Source organism: Phragmites australis, chromosome 20 (assembly GCF_958298935.1).
Source record: "Phragmites australis chromosome 20, lpPhrAust1.1, whole genome shotgun sequence".
Lineage (NCBI taxonomy): Eukaryota > Viridiplantae > Streptophyta > Magnoliopsida > Poales > Poaceae > Phragmites > Phragmites australis.
In genome coordinates this window covers 1,381,851-1,403,628 of record NC_084940.1, presented here as the reverse complement: position 1 = coordinate 1,403,628, position 21,778 = coordinate 1,381,851, and the positions used below count along the sequence as shown (strand labels likewise).

The 21,778-nt window shown below is 45.4% G+C and overlaps 3 protein-coding genes across 3 annotated transcripts; 1 reads left to right on the top strand and 2 right to left on the bottom strand.

Moving 5' to 3' along the window:
- The first annotated feature begins 1,452 nt into the window (after positions 1–1,452).
- On the top strand, positions 1,453–7,370 carry LOC133901314 (phospholipase D delta-like). The gene is made up of 10 exons (XM_062342626.1): positions 1,453–2,685; positions 3,168–3,284; positions 3,618–3,812; positions 4,003–4,275; positions 4,356–4,424; positions 4,584–4,731; positions 4,961–5,109; positions 5,522–5,692; positions 6,439–6,636; positions 6,847–7,370. The coding sequence occupies exons 1-10, from the start codon at positions 1,723–1,725 to the stop codon at positions 7,138–7,140; spliced, it is 2,577 nt and encodes an 858-aa protein (XP_062198610.1). The 5' UTR covers positions 1,453–1,722; the 3' UTR covers positions 7,141–7,370.
- An 81-nt stretch (positions 7,371–7,451) lies between these two features.
- LOC133902307 (pentatricopeptide repeat-containing protein CRR2, chloroplastic-like) lies at positions 7,452–8,849 on the bottom strand. The gene has a single exon (XM_062343907.1). It carries the CDS (start codon positions 8,847–8,849, stop codon positions 7,452–7,454), a length of 1,398 nt encoding a protein of 465 aa, XP_062199891.1.
- Positions 8,850–18,839: 9,990 nt separating this feature from the next.
- Positions 18,840–20,722, bottom strand: LOC133902061 (ornithine decarboxylase 1B, chloroplastic-like). The gene is made up of 2 exons (XM_062343638.1): positions 20,625–20,722; positions 18,840–20,334 (listed from the first exon to the last, which is right to left on the bottom strand). The coding sequence occupies exon 2, from the start codon at positions 20,283–20,285 to the stop codon at positions 19,053–19,055; it is 1,233 nt and encodes a 410-aa protein (XP_062199622.1). The 5' UTR covers positions 20,286–20,334; positions 20,625–20,722; the 3' UTR covers positions 18,840–19,052.
- Positions 20,723–21,778: the final 1,056 nt, after the last annotated feature.

Genomic DNA, 21,778 nt, shown 5'->3' with positions numbered 1-21,778 from the left:
TGCTAAAACTACCCGCCACTGCCATTGGGTTTTCACCCCATCCCGACACGCCCTCAGCCAACCACATCATAGTTAAGAGTATTACAGACTTTTTTTTCAATATAGAGGCTCACACCCATCTAGCAACAAAGGTGCTGAGCGAGCGTCTCCAGAGACAACCACCGGGGATCGTACCTAGATCGGCTGTTTGAGATCTAGCGCAAGGAACCAACTAATTCACTGACCCCCTGTATTACAGACTATTAACAACTAAAAATAGCAATCCATCCATTTCATAATCCAGTTTATCAAACACCTATCAATTTTTACAATTCGGATTATAACAATATAATTTTTTATATCTACAATTTACAATCTGCTTTTCACAAATCACAGCCTATAACTTAAAAAAACAGGATCTTACTTCCACATCACTCATGCTTGTCTCCATTTTAGCTACTAAATCCCCAAAAAATCACTAGCTCTCATCCAATCCCTCATTTCTTCACCGGACAACTGTCAAGCCGACAGTGTGTCGATCGGGTAAACTGAGAAGAACACCAAATCTCACCAGCTACCACCACACGTGATTTCTCTGCTCTCACTGTGTGCAAACGGTTGGTAGTTGGCGCAAAAGGACACCAGACTCACGGAAACGCACCGTCAAATGTCGCTCCCTTTCTGTCCGCAACTTGACCACTTGAGATCCGTACGGGCGGCGCAGGGTGTGCGCGAAGCCAAGCGGGCATGCGCGCCACGCCGCGCCGCGCCTCTCGCCTCCAGCGCAGGGTAGGGCACCTCACCTCACCTCACGCTTGTTTGGCCTCTCCGCTTCCCGCGGGGCCACGCCTCCGCGCCCACGCAGCCACGCTACCCGCCCCTCACCGCATCGATCACGGGGGGCCACGTGAGCCCGGCCGCGCACTAATATTATCTCCAACCGAATTTTTCACAGTTTCCATTCTGTTCACGCAGAATGAGATTTTTATTTCCTTCAACATTTTAGCGGTATCACTTTACGATTCCTGTAATAAAGTGATTTTCATCTCCATTCTTTTCACTTATGATTTTCTCTACTTTTCCTTCTGAATCTAAAAAAAATTTGTTGGAGATTGAGTGAAAATAAAAAAATATATTTGAAAATATTCTAATAATACATATCCTATCCGGCTATCCTCCAGCCAATAAAGCGAGCTGTCGATGGGTCCCGGCGCACGAATCGATTTATTACGCCTCACCTAAGGAGAAATTTGCTTATATGAAATTTTATTAGAAAATGGTTTTTATAAAATATATAATCAAAAGACAATTAAATATATTATCAAATGTTTATCAACTTAGAAGTATAATCAACTTTCACTGGATCTGGACCATTTTCTGCCGCGACGTGTGCTCGGAGCCCTACAGCCAGCGACCGTTGCGTCGCGTCCCACGCCCCCACCATTCTTGCATTTTCACACTTAGCCCCTCCGGGTATGCAAAAATGATACTGTTAAGTTAAGATCCATACTATTTCAGGTTAAACTGCCAATCTCGAGATACAGCTCCGCCTCGCCTCGCCACACCGCCTCCGCCTTTTTGCCGTTTGCGTCCAGCCAAGCTTGCTGCCCACCGGAATCTCCGCCGCGTAGGGGGGGGGGGGGGGTGGTATGCTAGAAGAGGGGCCCCAGGATCGGAGGGCTCTGGTTGGTTAGACGTTCGCCGCCGCCTCCTCTCCCCGACCGCGAGGCTCCGTCGCCGGCGATGGCGTCGTCGGCTGGCGGCGAGTCTCCGGCGAAGCCCATCCTCCTGCACGGAGACCTAGACCTTTCGATCCTGGAGGCGCGCCTGCTGCCCAACATGGACATGTTGTCCGAGCAGGTCCGCCGCTGCTTCGCCGCCTGCCGCCCGCCCACCTCCTGCGGGCCCAAGCACGCCAGCGCTGCGGCCCGGGGCGCCGGCGCCGGAGGGCGCCACCATCACCACCGGAAGATCATCACCAGCGATCCCTACGTGACGCTGTCCGTGGCTGGCGCGGTGGTGGCGCGCACGGCCGTCATACCCAACAGCCAGGATCCTGTATGGGAGGAGCGCTTCGCCGTGCCGCTCGCGCACCGCGCCACCGTGCTCGAGTTCCAGGTCAAGGACAACGACACGTTCGGCGCTCAGCTCATCGGCACGGTCTCCGTCCCCGCCGACCGCGTCACCTCGGGTGAGGAGGTCGAGGATTGGTTCCCCGTCATTGGCACCAACAGAAAGCCGTACAAGCCCGACACCGCGCTCCGCCTCCGCTTCCGGTTTCACCCCATCGCCACCAACTCGACCTACCAGCACGGCATCCCCGGAGACCCCGAGCGCAAGGGCATCAAGGACTCCTACTTCCCACTCCGCCATGGCGGACGCGTGACGCTGTACCAGGATGCGCACGTCAAGGAAGGGAACCTGCCGGAGATTGAGCTCGAGAACGGGAAGACGTTCGAGCACAACGCGTGCTGGGAGGACATCTGCCATGCCATCCTAGAGGCGCACCACATGATATACATCGTCGGTTGGTCAGTGTACGACAAGGTGCGGCTCGTGCGTGAGCCGTCACAGTCGCGGCCATTGCCTTTGGGTGGCGACCTTACGCTTGGAGAGCTGCTCAAGTTCAAGTCGCAGGAGGGCGTGAGAGTGTGCCTGCTCGTGTGGGATGACAAGACTTCGCATGACAAGTTGTTCATCAAGACGGTGAGGTTCCATAATATAGTTTTCTGCATACTTTTATAGCCCAGTTTACTGCATTTGGAATGCTATGGTATGTGTCTGATGTTGACCCAACGACAAGGAATTCGTTGATGTTGGTCCATATATATGAATTTAGTATTGAGGATAAGTTGGTATGCTTGAGTGAGTTGAGTCAATCCATACACCGGCCAAGTTAAACATGTTAGTCATAAGTAATTGCCATATTTGTTATAACAGAACAGGAAATTTGGGGTAATGATGAATGCTCTTGACTCAAAACACTGCTCGTAACCTGGACATTTAGCTCCCAGCCATTCTCTCTGTTCTCAATTTGCCATACACCATGATCATGCACCTTAGGTGAATGCAAACTTAAGCTGCATTTTCAGAATGTGTCACACCGTGCTGTTCCTTTGCTTTGTCCTTCTCTGAGTCTTTCCCTATGGCAGTACCTGAAAAGAAAAACCCTTCTTGTGCTTTTGCAGGGTGGAGTTATGGCAACACATGATGAAGAAACTCGAAAGTTTTTCAAGCATTCCTCAGTCATCTGTGTTCTTTCTCCTCGATATGCCAGCAATAAACTAAGCATTTTCAAACAACAGGCAAGTTTTTGGCACGATTTTATAGTTCACATTCTTTGTATAGGCTGGTGAATGTTAGGTGACATGCATTCCCCCTTAGATCAATCCTTGTGCTGTCAATTTTTTTTAATATTGTATAGTATGAATTTTACATGCTGCGGACAAGTTGATAAATAGCCATGCCTAAATGAAATTAGATATAAAGATATCTCTTTGCTACTCGTTGCAATCCTATGCACTCTTCAGCCATTCAAATAAGAACTGTATCTTGTGGATAATTGTCTTTTTATATTATGCAGCTTAATAGTTGAATACTTTGGCCACACTTGATAATCTGCAATTTGTAACTGGCAGGTTGTTGGGACTTTGTTTACGCACCATCAAAAATGTGTGCTGGTTGATACACAAGCCTGGGGAAACAAGCGGAAAATTACAGCTTTCATTGGGGGACTAGATCTTTGTGATGGGCGCTATGACACACCTGAACACAGGCTTTTCAAAGATCTTGACACAGTATTCCAACATGATTATCATAACCCTACATTTCCGGTGAGTCATTTTGTGCTAGTATCTTCTATGTAATTTCTCTATGCCTCTCCAGAATGTAGTTTGGGAATTAAGCTTCCCAGCAGTGGTGCAATGAGTAAATATACTGCCAGCGCCTGAATACTTCTTCAATTAATTACATGCATCCAACTTTTGAACCTTTCTTAGCATCATATATATTCTCCTGATGCAGGCAAGTGCAAAGGGACCCAGACAACCATGGCATGATTTACATTGCAGGATTGATGGTCCAGCCGCCTATGATGTCTTGAAAAATTTTGAGCAACGCTGGCGAAAGGCAACAAAATGGCGTGACCGATTGAGAAGAGTATCTCATTGGAAAGATGATGCTCTAATTAAGCTAGAGCGTATCTCATGGATACTTAGCCCTTCACCTACACTCCCAAATGATCATACTAGTTTGTGGGTTTCAAAAGAAGAAGATCCTGAAAATTGGCATGTTCAGGTCCTCAAGCTGTCCTTTATGTTGTACTTGTGTAAAAATAATCTTAGATCTGGAGTGGTTAATGCATGTTAACTCTGCAGGTATTCAGATCAATTGACTCTGGCTCTCTAAAAGGATTTCCTAGTGATTGCAAAGAAGCTTCAAAGCAGGTTAGTCTAACACATCCCCATTGACTGACTTCTCTGGTGATGATGGCAATGTTAAAAAATCTTTAGCTCTTTTAAAGTTGGTGTTACGTTTTTCCCTTTTTTCGCCTTGTACTATTTGAAAACTGCTATGAAGTACTAACTGCCAATGGATTTCTGCAGAATCTTGTGTGCCGAAAGAACTTGATAATCGATAAGAGCATCCACACAGCATATGTCCGGGCAATCAGATCTGCACAACATTTCATTTATATCGAGAATCAATACTTTCTTGGTTCTTCATATGCTTGGCCATCCTATGTGAATTCAGGTTTGGACTTTTTCTTTTTTTTCTTCCCTGTCTGCAAGTTCCATCGTTCTGTAGGTATACCATAGTTATGGTATATTCTTCTGGTGCTAAAAAGGGGAGAACATAGATTTTTGTTTTCCTACTTTTAGGTAGGTCGCATTCTCTTTCTTTCATGCTGTTGCTGCTGATGCTACTGTTGCGTGACTTTACTATTGGTGTTTAAGGATGCTACGTGATACCAATGTTGCAGGTGCTGACAATCTGATACCAATAGAATTGGCCCTCAAAATTGCAAGTAAGATTAGAGCGGGAGAACGCTTTGCGGTGTATGTAGTGATACCAATGTGGCCTGAAGGAGTCCCTACTGCATCCTCTGTGCAAGAAATCCTTTTCTTCCAGGTAAATTCCTTTATGTATTGGTGGCACCAATTTCGCCTGAACGACTTGCCCCTGAGATTGTCTTCTTCTGAGTTTTGTCTTGTCTCCGTTGCAAACTTTCGATGGTCCTTGCTGCGTAAGGCGGTTAATAATTGTGAAATTCTAAGGATTATATATATAATCATATCATCATAGCTTTCTAACCTTGAGGAAACAATATATTTAATTTTACACAAGTGGATATTGAATTGAGACTTGGGATTGTTACACCAGGAAAATATTTGCTTGCGATTCATCAAAGTCGATCCTCTACTTAGAGGGTCAAACCTGATGGCCAATGCTCGATCTTGCAACAGATAATTTGCAAAGCGTAACCATACCGCGCATCTATAAAATAATTACTAACTACTGTTCACGCTTTGTCTTTACACAGGCCCAGACAATGGAGATGATGTATAAAATAATTGCAGATGAGCTCAAGGCCATGAATATTGATGACATGGATCCTCAAGATTACTTGAACTTCTTTTGTCTTGGCAATCGGGAAGAACCATCATCTAATAGCAACCCGGAATCAGATAAATCTACAGACAAAAGTGCAGCGGTAATTTATTGTTGCATTCTTTTATCATTCCTTTTTAAGGAAAACATTGTGTGAAGTTGATAAGTACTAAAATTTGTCTTAGTGCTTGTAAAGTTGTAATGTTTTATCATCTACTGAACTCGTCATGTGTACATACTAATAGGATTAGTGTTTACTCCTGAAAAAAACATTTAATTTTGTAAAGAGAGCTTTCCCGAAAAATATTGATAAATTAACTGGAGAGTTGACTTCTTACAGTAGGCTTTGGGCTAAATGGTTAAATGCTGTCTTTTGGTGAAAAATGGAGGTGTCAGTACTTTTGTTGCTTGGATCACACGGTACATTGCCGAAGTTGATTTAGCTAACTGATGGTGTTGTAGGCTCTACCTTTTTGATTGTGCATGTTGTTCTGAATGTTCGATGTATTTTTTTTAGTGTTGTATTGGTTGACTTTCTGCATTGATTCTGACCTTGATTTTGTAATTCGGGATACCAGGAATAGTGTATTATAGCAAATCAAGTCTGGTAATTTTCATCCATCCATACTCAGAATTCCATCCATACTCAGAATTTTCTCTGTTCGTTGTGTTTTATTATGACTCTGAGCTCTTGTCACTCCAAAACCATTTTGTTGTCTGCACATGCATGGCTGTGAAGAACTGGCAAACTACTCAACCCGTCATCAGCCCAGTTCTGCTCATTTCTTGCTAAAAGTTCAATGTGCACTCAGATACTTATTTTAATTCTTCTGTTCTTTGTATTCATAGGCCTTAGCTACAAAATATCGGCGGTTCATGATCTATGTTCATGCAAAAGGGATGATTGTAGACGATGAATATGTCATTTTGGGTTCAGCAAACATCAACCAGAGATCCCTGGCTGGTTCTAGAGATACTGAAATTGCAATGGGCGCATACCAGCCTCATTACGCATGGTCTACAAAGGGGAGGCATCCTCACGGCCAGGTTCGTGGCTTGCTTCTCGAGATTGCCTCTTCTTTACGCAATATTAGTCATTACGATATTGCCAAATGCATTATCTATAAAATTTTGACTTACTCCCAAGTCCCATTTGTGTAGATATTCCTGAATTCCCTCTGCACCACACACTTAAAAATTTGGGAAAACATAATGCTTCTGTAGCTAGCTTTACCGACATATCATTTCCCCCCTCAGATATACGGATATAGAACGTCTCTTTGGGCAGAGCATCTTGGAATGGTTGATGATCGCTTCAAGGATCCTTCAAGTTTGGACTGTGTAAGGTTTGTGAATCAATTAGCTGAAGAGAACTGGAAAAGATTTACAGATGAAGAAATGAGAACATTACAAGGGCACCTCCTCAAGTATCCAGTAAAGGTGGAGGCTGATGGTAAGATCGGCCCACTGCCAGACCAAGAATGCTTTCCTGATGTTGGCGGCAAGATTCTGGGGGTTCCAACTTCACTTCCTGATTCACTGACCATGTAGCGTTACATACAAAATGACCTTTTCATCCACCTGTAAACTTTGTGATTGTCTTAATTTTGTGGGATGGCAGGAGAATTGTACCATATCTCTAATAATCAAGGTGTTTCTGGTGTTTGTAGAGTTGTGCTTCTGTAAGTTTTGCCTGCATTTGTAAATGAATCATATGATAGGATCCTTGCCTGTGCTTCCATTTACATTGCAATTATACAACTGTTTTGAACATTGTTCAACCTTGTCTTTACCCTATTTTTGTTCCATGTACTCCGCATAATCGCGTGACAGAAAGCTGGGTATTCTACCCGTGGTCATATCTACGCATCCATGTCTCCCTCAACAATACTGCTTGCAAGTGGCTTGTTCACCCCTCGATCCCGCATCATGGTCCTCACCGTCGACGCGTCGTCCCATCTCCCGGCGTCGTCGTACATCTGGGCCAACGCAGCGTACCGGCCGGCGTTCCCTGGGTCGAGGACGAGCAGCCGCTCAGCCGCACGCTCGGCGAGCTCAATGTCACCGTGCAGCCGGCTAGCGCCGAGCAGCGCGCCCCAGACGTCTCTCCCCGGTTCAAACGGCATGGCCTCGACGACCCCGAGCGCTCGAGAGAGCTGCCCGGCGCGGCCTAGCAAGTCGACCACGCAGGCGTAATGCACCTGCCGCTTCTCCACGCGGTGGTCGTCCATCATGTCAAAGACCTCGAGCCCGTCGTCCACCAGGCCGCCGTGCGCGCAAGCCGAAAGCACGGACACGAAGCAGATGCCGTCGGGCGCAATGCCATTCGCCAGCATCTGGTGGAACATGTCTAGTGCCTCGACGCCCTGGCCGTGGCTCCCGTAAGCCTGGATCATTGAAGTGTAGACGGCTTGGGTCCTGTCCAGAACACGCTCGAAGACGACCCGAGCGATGTCAAGCCGTCCGCACGCAGCGTACATGGCAATGAGCCCGCTAGCCAAAGCGGCGTTCATGACAATGGCAGTACTTACAACGTATGAATGCGTCCACAGGCCTTCGCGCACAGCCCCTGATGCTGCACAGGCCGGGAGCACGGCGACCAGAGTGACATGGTCTGGCCGGCAATCCGCGCCACGCCGCAGCATGGAGCGAAGCAGCGCGACCGCCTCGTCTGAGTGCCCGTTCTGGGCGTACCCGGCGATAATCGAGTTCCAGCTCACGACATCCTTCTCGGTGACCCCGTCGAACACCTTTCTCGCCATCGCCACATCGCCGCACCTGGCGTAGAACGCTACGAGCGCGTTGCCCACGAAGACGTCGGGCTCCACCCCGGCTCTGACCGTGAGCGCGTGCACGGCCTGGCCGACTCGCCCCGCGCCGTCCCCCACGGCGGCGCACGCCTTGACAACGAACGTGTACGTGTAGCGGTTCCCGGCCGCGGCCGCCCGGCTGCGCGCGAAGAGCGCGAGGGCCTCGCGCGGCGTGCCGGCGCGCGCGTAGCCCCGGAGCATGACGTTCCAGAGAAAGGAGTCCCGGTGCGGCGCGCGGTCGAACACCTGGCGTGCGGCCGCCACGCCGGCGCGGCCCAGCGCGGCGTAGCGGGCGACGAGGCCCGCGGCCACGAAGCGGTCGCACTCCAAGCCCGAGGTGATGACGCGGGAGTGGATTTGTGCGAGGCGTCTGGGGTCGCCGTGGTACTGCAGGAGCGAGACGTAGTCGTACGAGTCTTTGGGGCGCGGCTTGGAGTAGCATCTCTGCATGCCTTGTGGCAGTCTTGGGGCCAACAGGGGGCTACGCCCTGTTTGAGTTTTGACAGTCAATCACACTCTCTTTATCTCTATTTTATAAAATACAAGTTAATTCACACGTTATATTTTCTACCCTCTTTCTATTTAATAAAAACATTTAATTTAAATAATTTATTAATTTTTATTAACTACACTCGTGCTTCAACCTTTCCCCATCTTTAACGGCTATGGATATATAACATGTTTACCAATAAAAATACATAAACAAATTAGTAAATAATCTTCTCTTTTTTCGAATCACATATAAAATAAAACTACAGCATCGCTTTCAACGTACCGTTTAACGTTATTTCCGTAACGTATCCATATTTTTATACCTTGAGCTTATATTTGATATTATCATATCAAATATTTATATTTTTATTGTAACGTACAGACACAAATAGTATTGTTAGAAATCAAAGTTTTTAGATTCGATGAAAATCAAGTCTTGGTGGCTTAGTGAGTAGAGAGAAGTGTGTAAAGGGTTTGGTGCTTTGGTAGCCCACGGATTGACACATAGGTTGTGTGTGTTTGAGCAATCGGTGTTGATCGTGCGCGAGTTCGGGAGGTTGTTACTATTGGAGACCACCGTCTCCTAGATGGCTCGATGGTGAATTGCCAGCGATCTCCTCAAGTGAAGATTGTGAGAAAGCTCAGAAGTGCTTGCGGAACTCACCATCTCTGGAGTGGAATAAGAGTTGGCCATAGTGGATGCGAGGAGTGCATGTGTGCAACCTCATGAGAAAAAAGGTTGAAAAAGACCCGCTTCAAGTGTGACCGAACTTCCTCAACAGAGACGTAGGATATCGGTGGATATTTGAACTTCAGTAACAAATCATTTATCTCCGTATTTTCTTACTCTTGTGCATTACTTTGATATTCATACTTGTATATTTATTTATATGTGCATATAGTTAATTTCATGATTATAAAATCTGTTGTTTTGAATTGATCGAAACTTCCGATTTTGAAAATCGGAACATTCGATGAACATCGATGAATAGTAATTTTAGAATATCATATTAGAGTTATCTTGTTTGATTTGAATAATCTTTGTCTCACTCTAAGATTGTAAGCTTCGTATTGGTTTAGAGTGTTTGTGCACTAGTTGAGCTTAGTATATTTAGGTTTTTCACTTGTGAAAAATTCGTTAGTTTATTTTCGCTGTAAGTTTAGGCTAAATAGTAAAAATGGTGAAGTTTTGTTAAAACGCCTGTTCACCCCCTCTAGACGATATCATTGCAGTGCGAAGGAAAGGTCGGGTTGACGTGGTGATTCCATAGGGATGGAAGCGAAGTGTAGGGTGGCGAGAATGAGACGAATTGGAAGAATCGGCACCTGCTCGTGCAATCCTCACGCACTAGCCTCCCACGCTGCTCATCTTCTCCTCCGCCCCCTACGTTGCACGCCTCGACCTGGGTTGAGGCAGATAACAACAACAAGGAGGTATGCGAAGCCCTGCTCTCCCTCGTCCCAGGGCGCTCTTCACCGTCGCTGCTTCCACACTGTCAGTGATATGGGAACCAGAGGTCCCTGAGTCCCGAGGCCAGGACAGCAAATGCCACATGGCGCTTTCCCTCAGGGACCATCTCCCCGAGGCCCAAGAAGACCTAGTTCCGGGAGGGGTGCTCGGGGTCATGAACAGTGGTCCCCGAGTACCCGTAGTTCCCCCGAGGATCCGAGAAGACACAGTTCCGGAAAGGGTGCTCGGGGACATGAACAGTGGTCCTCGAGTACCCGTAGTTCCCCGAGGACTCGAGAAGAGTCAGTTTCGGGAGGGGTATTCGGGGCTATAAACAGTGGTCCCCGAGTACCCAGAGTCCCACGAGGACCGAGAAGAGACATATCCGGGAGAGGGCGCTCGAGGCTATGAACAGTAATCTCCGAGCACCCAGAGTCCTCCGAGGACCTGAGAAGCCCCTTGCCGGTGGACCCCACAAGGGCTCAGCGGTGAGGTGTCAATTGGTGAGAGGCCCGATGCTGCATTTAAGAGGGAGTGTGGCCTGTCACTTCCAACCACTCCCCCCACGCCTGTCGTACTGAGTACGTCAGTCCCTGCTACTGCCTGGCAAGAAGGCGTGGGGACATTTAATACGATGGGTCACATCGCACGTCACCCTGCGCGGCTTGGAGATATCGTTGCTGGGCACGAGGCATATCGCCTGCCGCCTGCTGTGTCAGACCTGCTCTAACCGAGCGGGCATGCAGGGTCGTTTAGCGGCTTCCCGGTGGGCCCCCCCACTGCACCTGTTAAAGTTGGCGTAATGGGCGACAGGACTGACCGAAAGCGCATTTTCAACCCCCTGTAACATCAAGCTGCAGCCCCACAATGGTTATTTTCCATTTATGACTCATGAGAACTCATGCCCTACTTTCTAGGTACGCCAAACCTCCCCAACGGGATAAAAGGGGGTGCACCCCAGAAAAGAACAGAGGAGCTCAAGCTGAAGTCTTAACAAGCTTGGACGGATCGAAGAAGAAGAAGCTCTAGCACACAGTTAGAGGTCGGCACTTGAAGACCGAAGCTCTAGATCTAGACAAAAAAACCTTGTAATACAAGAGATCCAGAGAAAGACATTCCAAGAGTATTAACAGTACACATACAGGAATATGGTATTACGCTCCGTACTGCCCGAACCTATCTAAATCCCTTGAGCATTTACTCCTACCAGCAGTCGATCATCCACCCCGCCTAGTTCTCGCATATTCGCATTAAATTCACGTACAAGGTAGATTCAGAATCATCCCTCAGCCGAATCTCAAAGGGGGTCCCTTAGGATCCCCGCTTGAGGAATTCATCCTCCGACACACATGTTGTCGCATTCCTCCCTCTTCCTCACTGCCCTTCCTCTCGCTGTCGCCTCCTCCTCCCAATTCCATCTCTGGCCACGACTATTTCCACCTCCTATCATCGCCATCTCCTAATGGTGACATACATAGTTACACCATGGAACTGATAGGATTAAAGATCCAAATCAAATTCTTTCACTCTAATAAAGTCAATTATATCAGTCAGATAAGTGATTTAGTCCATGGGAAAATGGCCGAATCAACAGCCCATTATGATGAGCGTTTGGTGGTTTTGTGTCGCTTCTGTGCCTGAGATCATAAGTTCCATGTTAGCCGTGTGCTGATTTAGCACTTTGAGTAGAAAAGAGCTTGCTACACATCTACTCCTACAGTTTTTTTCTCTCTCAAACTTCGATTCTACCCTTTTATTTTTATGCAAACTTCGATTCTTTTCTTTTATTTCAGTATGAAAGTGACTTGTCTTAGCGAAATATATGTGCCATGATTTTGTATTTTTATATTTCTATGTGTGTTTGGTTGAAGGGAGGAGTTGGATGAGATAATCCAATTTTCTATTTATTTCGAATGAATGAGATGACCTTCTCACCAATAAATTCATCTATCCAGCCAAACACATCCTAGCTAGCTAACATAGTTTCACCGGTCTCTGTATCTGGCAAGGTAAATAAGGTAAGGGCCGAGTAGCATCATGAAGCAACGCCATAGTAGCACGTATCATCTCAGGAACTCCTAGATTAAATGGTAAGAAATTGGAGATGTACTCGGACCAGGGACACAACGTGTCGGCCTTTTTTTTCTGAGAGGAACGTGCCGGCCTATTGAGGCAGTCTTAAGTTATGTGCGTTCTTGGCCCGGTTAAGGCCCATGAAGGCCTGGTCCATCCCGCATGAGGCATGTTAAACGGCCTAACCAAAGCTCATTCACGGCCTAACCTCTTGAGCTTTAGAACCACCGCCACATTATCAAAATCGTTGTTACAAATAATTATAAGGGTTATATGATTTGATATTTAAAATTGAAGCTCAAATAAATAGTTTTAAAGTTCAAGGATCATTTGCATAATAGATATAATTTAGTAAAGTAATTTATACCTCTTCCTATTAACTTAATCGTTCAATGTGTGGCCCTATTTACGGCCCATATGAGATAGTCCTGGGCTCATACCGCCCCATCTGCAGCTAGGGACCGGCCCATTCAGGAAGCAACTGCAGGCCCATGCGAGCCAACTTACGGCCCATTTATAGTTCACTGACCCATTTATGGCCCAATAATAGGTTCCTGGGCTCCTGTCGACCCATTAATTTGGCCCAACTTAGGTCCATATGAGGCTCCCACAATAGTTCGCGTCCCTGTAGGCCTACTTAAAGTCCATCCTAAACCGTTGACGGCCCTTATTCATGTTAGGCCCATATGAGGATTGCTGTGTGCTCTCGTCGGCCTATTCCACTATTTGTGGCCCATGTAAGGCCCAACAATAATTAACCATACCGTCCTTGGCGGCCCGGCCCGTGAGCACCACGCACGCTACGGAAGCCAGTGCGGCGCCTCGACGACAACTCCACCCTCGCCGGTGTCGCTCTCGCCTGCGGACTGCCGCCGACCGACCAGACGAGGCCACGAGCCTCTGTGACAGCTCCCCGTGCCGTCTCGACGTTTCCGGTGAGATCACGACCCGTCGGCGGGGGAACGGACAGGCAAAATTGAACTTGCTCGCTAGTCTTGCCCCTGCCGTTCTACCCTGAAAGCGATGCATTCGTAACTTCATGCCGACCCTGTCTACCTACCTGCCGAGCCAACTCGTCCATTCCTGCGCTTTCACTCGCAACAAATTCAGACGCAAGATCGAGCACGCAAGTTTTAGTAACTTCAACGTTTCAAACCCGGCCTTTTCCGGATTTCTCATTGATGGAACTGGAAATACAGCTACAAAACAATGGATTATTTCGCAGTCAAGAGGATAGACAAAGTGACACGAGCGCCAGGGGTAGGTCGCTGGATCTCAGAGCAGGGGCGGATCTAATCTAGATTTGAGCAGGGGCCTACTTAGCTATTAGATTTCTATAGCTACAGTAAAAACGATGTATGGTTCACTAACCAAACAAAAATGAGTAGGATCCGTACCCCCGCTCGGTATGTGCTGAATGCATCCTGGCGTTTATAAGGGTAGCTCCAACGCCTCCTGACTCCTTTCTTGCTCCAACGGTCAAGGACTCATCAAGGTCAGCTAATTACTAACCATTTCTGGCAAGGATATGGCTTAACTTGTTCCAAATGGTGCACGCGCGTTGAACTAGCTAGTTGCATATGTTCCAATTATAAGCGTGGAGACGGTCGATTCATTGGCGGTCTGGTACTCAAGCGGCACGCCCCGTGCAATTCCCAAGCTGATTTCTTCAAGAACTGGATTTCTTAAAGAGAGTAGGTATACGTATATGTGTGTGGTGAGCTCTCAAAATCATGTTGGCGCAGTCCATGTTTGGAGTAGTTAAGGTCTTGTGGATATACCCTACGAATTCATTTTTTTTTTGTCTGGTTAGGTATTTCTAATTTCGTGAATTTTAATCTGCTTCTGCGTCGTTCCCACGACCTAGTTCTTTGTCGAATCTTGAACAGAAATGAAGCTAAGTGCAACAAGATTGATCGGTACCACGAATCAAAAAAGTCAAAAGTAATAGGATTGATCTCTACCACATGTATATATGTCTCATCAGCCGTCTACCACAATCTCCAATCAAAGATGATAGGGCGGTATATATAAGTCTGTCCTAATAACATCTTAATCTTTTTTTATAAATAAAGCTTTATAGACTTTTATCTTTATATTAAGATGATATAAATATATAAGAATTTACTCTCAACTTCTGCATAGCAATAGTGCACACGGCACAAAAATAGTAATATAGAAAAAATGATCCAACTCACGATCTATGATAGAGCATTAATCTGAAGTCTAGATTATCATCCAAACTAGGTAAAAATATCCTTGATCACTCGTTCTATAACAGTACATATCGACGCCACTATATATTAATGCTCCTGTCATTGCAACACAATTTATGTACAAAGCAATCACATATATATATAGATAAACTGCAAATGAGAGTTAAATTTTCTCTTATTAAAAATAATATCATTACTGTATAGTCACAACGACCAACAAAACATTGTCGTCACTACCATTGTTTTGGCTTTTCATTGCTTCCTACTCCTACCAAACCAGTTGGTAAACATATTTAGAATATTTCTTGACAGGTAAAGATTAGAAACCACTTAAATAATAAACCATGCAAATATCATAAATCTACACCAAAAAATGCTTAATCATCTTACTTTTATGACAAAAGTATCACTTTTACCTACTTGTCATTATCTCATGATTAGATTATTCTTTATTAGGTATCAAAGGATTTATTTTTTTTAAAAAAATGTAACGTATCTTCCAAATAACATCTTAATCTTACTTCCCCACTTCGCCGATTCTCAATCTAGATGTAGCCATGCCAGCTGAAAACGAACTTCACATACATGTCTAGGGTCAGAATTTGTTGCCCTTGGAGTGTTCGCGAGAGGTGGTCGATCATCAAAATTGGAAGTAAAAATAATGTCAACATAATCTTGAATTTTTGTTAAATAATAGGTGCATGCATATTTTTACAATTGTATTCTGCTTGCACATGCTTGGCTTTAACAATGGGTGTGTTTGTGTTGACCAATGAGTTGCCGATCATGCATGATGTGAACTAAGAACTACTACCCTATCTAATCTTATGACGCGACAAAGTGACGTGGATGGAAATGCTAACTTAAGATATATGCAGCTATCACACCTTTTTATCGAAACAATTTATTCATCGGTTAAGCTTATGAAAATTAGATGTATCATGTATGTAGTGGAGACAAGTGGCAACATAATTATTAGACTTGGTGCAGTTTTCGCATATCCGGCTGGTCTTGATTCAGTTGCAGTTTGCGGAACGGGCAACTGAAGCAATGGTCATTTGTGTACCTAATAATCTAATATGACCACATTTCCTACCTCTCAGGCGCTTAAAATCTTCAAAAGATTTCGTACGTCCGTGTAAATACGTCACTACCGAATTAGGGAAGGAATTTTTTAGATGATTTGGGGTGTCGGATTTAGAGGAGGTGAAGGGGGGGGGGGGGGAGGGGGGCGGTTGGACCGACGGTGAGCGATGGCTTAACAGTGTGGTGAGTGACAACGACATCGGTGCTACGGGCGGTGGACAGAATTGACAGCAGTAAGCATAAAAATAAAATGGTTAGTATGATAGAAATGACGGGCATGAATCCGACGGTGAGAAAGTCGCTGGAGACAACTGCTGACCGGTGGGAGGTGGGGTGGGATGGACATGGGCATGAGACGAAGTTGAAGACAGCTACGAGCTGTTGGATGAGCTCACAACCGACGTTTGTGACATTCTTGACAGACGTTCACGGGAATGTACCAAGTCTCCATTTTACGCTTCTGAAAGTTAAATTGTATTTAAGCACGCACCCACATAGTCTAGTGGACTAGTGGCAGAGCACAAGAACGTGGCGGACGAGCTCACGTGTTCATGTCTCCACTCTCTATCTTAAACCGCATATACAGAATTCCTCTTATCTAATCTCGTTTTACTTTCTAAAAAAAAAGCAAATCATACTTTACAAGGTGATTTATGGATCTAGTAATTATACACGTGTTTCATACGTATAGATTTAAATCAATCCAGATATGTAATCCATAAGTGTAAAAGAATAGAGCACAACAAAAGATATATTTGCATATATAAAATTTATAATATGATTATGTAATTTTAAGATGAATAATAATGACGAGTAACTGAATAGTAAGGTAAAGAGAACCGTATCTTATAGAGTTGGTAATATGTAGCAACACTGTTAGGAGGATCAAGAAGGTGCTTACGAGGGAATAAAATTAATTTTTGTATAGTACCTTGATGTAAAGATACGATAAAGATGACCTTCGTGGTAGATGACGGTGGCACACTCTCTTTTGAAAGCTAGTGTTGTAGACGAAGTGAGGGAGATGACACATCCTTAGAGAAAATTGACGATATAGGAGAAGTGCAGGAGACGGCGCATTCTTTGAAGAAACCTAATGATGAATATATATAAAGTAAATATTAGACGTCTAGATAAGAAAAACAAATAATGAGAGATTCAATGTATTTTTGAAATATATAAATAATAAATATTAGACGTCTATGTATATATGTCAAATAATAGACGATTAAATATATTTTTAGAAGAAAAAAACGTGAATTAACTTTGCATCGTGCCTATTTGATCAACTCGTATGAATTATAGAAACCATCAAATCTGATGAATTTCTATATTTTATATGAGTATAAATATAGATGTGGAGGAATATCTTTCTATTAAATGACAACATGCAGACATGGGTGGGTCCATCATGGAGGCACAGAGGGCTCAAGCCCCAAGGTTAAAAACCCGACGGTAACCAAGCAAAAAGTAAGATAATCAACCATCTTGATCCGGCTCGGTTTCAGAAACCGAACAGTAACCGAATTTAAATTAAAAAATCTGAAAAAATAAAAAAAATAAAAAAATCGAAAAAACCTTAAAAATAAACTAGACACAATTCTAAGACCTTCTCTGAAATTTTTTTCAAAAATAATGTCGTTTGCATCATATTCTACAGGGAGGAAGTTTAAAAAAATGAAAAAAATTGAAACTTGCGGCTCAGTTATTAACTCAGGTTAAGAAAAAGTTTAACATGTAAACACATTTTTTTAGAACGTATCTTAAGAGGATCTTTAAAATTGATTTCACTTTTTTTAGAGTTTTATTAATTTCTCTATGATTTTTACAAAGTTCACAAGCATAAAGTAAATATGTTAATAAGCAGAATTGTAATTAAATTTTTCATGTCTACTATTATTTTTTTCTATGTAAACCATAGTATAAATAAACTAATAAAAGTGGTTTTACTAATTTTTGAGGTGTGATGGGTCAGTTATGAATTAATCTAGTTGCAACACATTTACACAATCTTGCATGTTACAATAACTAATTCATGAGTTCATATATTTTTAAAAGACATAGGATCATATAAGAAGACTAACAAATTAGTTTCATGATTTTTGGATTAGCAAAGAGTAAACTATGCATTTAACTTGGTTTAACAAATACATTTTCTCACAGAAAATTTTGAACTTTTTTATGAGTATAAATACTTTTATCATGTAGATCATGTTACAAGGAAACCAACAAAATTTGTTTCATTTTATTTGAAGCTCAGATGAATTAGTTATTAATTTTACAAGATTGAAATAATTTTTGAATTTTTTATTAAACTTCAATGAAAATCGAGAAAACCGTTTGATAAATCGAGAAAACCGAGCGGTTACCAACAATACAGAAAATCAGAGAAACCGTTCGATAAATCGCAAAATCCGCTCGGTAGCCGGTCCAAGTCGGCCGGTTACCGAGCGGCTAAATCGTGATTTTTTTTTTCTCAAATTTCAAAAAAATTCAAATAAATTTTGTCCGATTTTTTTAAAATTTCGATCGGTTACCGCGGTTACCTCGATAACCACGAATTTTCAATTATCACCGGAGCTCGATAACAAGATAAGTTGAACCCTGCTCAAGCCTGGTGGCTTCGACGCATCGGTAGATATTTTGTTCCAGTAGAACGTTTGTTATGGTTAGTTAGCTTTCTTGTAATATCTGTTGGCGATGTTTTCTGAATTCTGGACCTACGGTCGTGGATAGTGGACTGCATCAGATGTCGCAGGTTGCCACTAGAGGGCTCATCTGGGCCGTAAGACTGTTTTGTACATCCATATTGGCCCGTGGCCATGGTTGATACACCTGCAAGGCAGCAGGTTAATTAGTACAAGTGAAGCAATTAGAAATGATTTCATCTTTCGTTAGAAAAGCAAATATGTTTGTATTCTAGTACAAAACTTGAAGAAACTTTGTTTGTGTTCATACATGGGATAGTATAACCAAATTAGTTCAATTTAACGTCCACCACATACATCCAGATATTGTAAGGTCCCCTGCCTTGTGTTCATATATTATCGGATGAAAGCTAGAGCTGGATAAAAAAGCTGCTGCCATAACCTGTAATTACGCGTGGGTAAATTTACACTGAAGTATTCTCGTTTTGGCAATTGATACATGTAAAATGATAATCAAGTCTTGAAGAAAATGGTGCATTTTTATTTTTAAAAAGGAAAAGAAAAGGTAAAACAAATCTGCAACGTATCTACGCTTGTATACGAGCCTATTACAGCGTATTTTTTGTATACTATTCGTACGCACAATAAATGAAAGTGTCCATATCAATCCAGACGTCGTCGTTCTCGATCAGCTGGAGTATGCCACGTAGATCTTTATGTCCGACGTGGCGAAGCCGTTGAAGTTGGAGCCGGCCCCGGTGGTGTAGGCGCCCATGTCGTCGAAGACGAGCCAGTCCCCCACGCTCATCTCCGGCAGATGGTACCCAGTCACCACCACGTCGAGCGAGTCGCACGTCGGCCCGAACACCGTGGACGTGTACGTCTTCTCGCCTGGGCGCGGGCTGGCCAGCGGCCTCGGGTGCGGCACGTAGTGGTCCATCATGATGCAGTTGAGTGAGCCGTAGAGGCCGTCGTCGATCCAGTACTCGCGCACCTCGCCGCGCGTGCGCTTTCCGATGACGCGCGCGGCGAGCGTGAACGCCGACTCGGCGAAGTACCGCCCCGGCTCGCCGATCACCTCCACGCACGGCAGGTCGCCGAAGTGCTCAGCGAGCGCGCCGTTGATCACCGTCGCCGCCTCGTCGAACGTGGCGCCGGCCACGAAGCCGCCGCCGATGTCGAGGACGCGCATGGGCGGCATGCCGAGGGCGGCGGCTGCATCGAACGCCGCGCGCGCGGCTTCGATGGCCTCGCGGTACACGTCCAAGCGGCACGCGCCGCTCCCGACGTGGAAGGAGACGCCGGCCACGTTGATCCCCTCGCGCTGGGCAGCGCGAAGGAGCGGCGCCACTTCCTCGGGGAGCGCGCCGTACTTGGTCCCCAGGTCGACCCTGACCTCGCCGCCCTCGGGGCCCTTGAGACGGAGCAGGAGCTCGCACTTGGGGTGGCAGCGCTTGACCTTGGCGACCTCCTCCTCGGAGTCGTAGGTGGTGAGATTGACGCCGACCTCCGAGGCGTACTCGATGTGCGCCTCGGCCTTGCATGGGTTGGCGTATACAATGTCGCGGGGCTGGACGCCGAGCGCGAGCACGGCCTCAATCTCGGCGCGGCTGGCGCAGTCGAAGCCCGCGCCGAGCGCGACCAGCGCGCCGAGGAGCGCCGGGTCGGGGTTGCACTTGACGGCGTAGCAGGGGCGAACGTCGGGGAGCGCGCGGCGCCACGTCCTGAAGAGGTCGACGACCTTGGCTAGGTCGAAGACGTAGAAGGCGCTCCGCTGGTCGGGGCTGGACGTGACGATGGAGCGGATGAGGCTGGTGACGGCGTCCTTCTCCTTGAGCGCGTCGCGCTTGAACGCGAGCACCTTCCTGTCCTTCACGCCGGGGGCCATCAGCACGGCCTGCATGGGGCTGCCTCCAACCATGCCGATGACGCGACAGATACTACTCGATCGACGACGTAATTCAGCCCTCCTGTTACCCAAAAGCCAAGACACAAACAACCGTGAACAAACGATATGATAAAAACACCGCAGCAATTTCATCACATTATTATGCTATACATGCCACCCACGCAGCCTAGCGGTAGAAAATTTCGATGCACCTCCTCTAAAAAGAAAGAAAAAAAGAAACTTTCTTAACAAGGACGAATAAAGAAAAAATCGATGCACGGATGCAAGCATCGAATGCTGAATGGAGCACGCATGTTAGATAATTTTGTTTGACAGTGGTCAAGTGCTTCATGTCTGGTCAATTTAACTCACCAGGACGCGATCCAATCGATGAGACAAGTGATGCCAAGCAAGGTAGCGAGAGCGGCGATAACGAAGATCGCTTGGTGAACGCCTCGAGCTCTCTTGGTGTGCGCGCGGCTTGCCCGGCATGAGCGTTGCATTGGCTGCTTTATATTCCATGGCCGGGTTGGTGCCGTGGCTGGCTGCGCAGTCAGAATCGACCACACCACATCGCACGCCCTGCCGCTCTGCCGCGCGCGCGGCAGGGCAGCCCCCGAGCGCGGGGCCAGGGTAGGTAGAGCTTGTACCGGAGAGAAGATGGCGTTCGATTGCGCAATTCTTTTTCAGTTTGCTCGACGACTGCCTCAACAGAAGAAGTTTTCGTCCTTCCCCAGTTCATTCCTGGACTCTTCCTCCTTTCAACGTACGCGCGCATGCATGAGATCAGGTCAAACGAAATATATATATATTCTTTGGTGCACTTTCAAATGTACAATGTTCCAGGTGCGCCTTCAAATGCTTTATAAACTATTATCGGCGCGTTTGTGTAGTACCAGTTTGTTGTTACTAATTCGGAAACGGAGTGTCCTCCAGCTGTGGTTTGGAATATTCGCCAAGACGTATCAGGTGACAACTTCATAGGTTTTGTTAGAACAAAATATGGGATTGGGTCAAGTCTCTTTAGGCAGGGAGGCGAAAAAACACTAGGTTTTTTTACCCCCATCAATTCGGGTCAATTCCCACCTATCCAAACAAGCCTTACTATCTCGAATAGCTATAGAAAGAAGATGAATCTTGGAGAGCCCTGATTCTGATCATAGTCATTAAGACCGGATGGACTGAATAACTGCCGGTTCATAATATACTTAATTAATACAATTTATATGCTAACACAACAACACTTATGGTTTTGTCCAACTCCGGTTTCTAGCAAAACCGCAGATCAACTCGGTTCTTTACAAAATACGGTATTTTATTTAAAATGACATTATCCCGTGTAGCATATGCATATACTGATCCCTAAATTCCGATGTATGATGTTTCAGAATTTTGGTTGTCAAAATTTGCTAACTTTGGTTGCTAATGTATGCAAAACTATTTAGATTGATGACATGAAATAGTATCATTAGATCTGGCAAAGAGTACTTTCAAAATGTAATGTTTGCATTTTATAGTGAATTGCA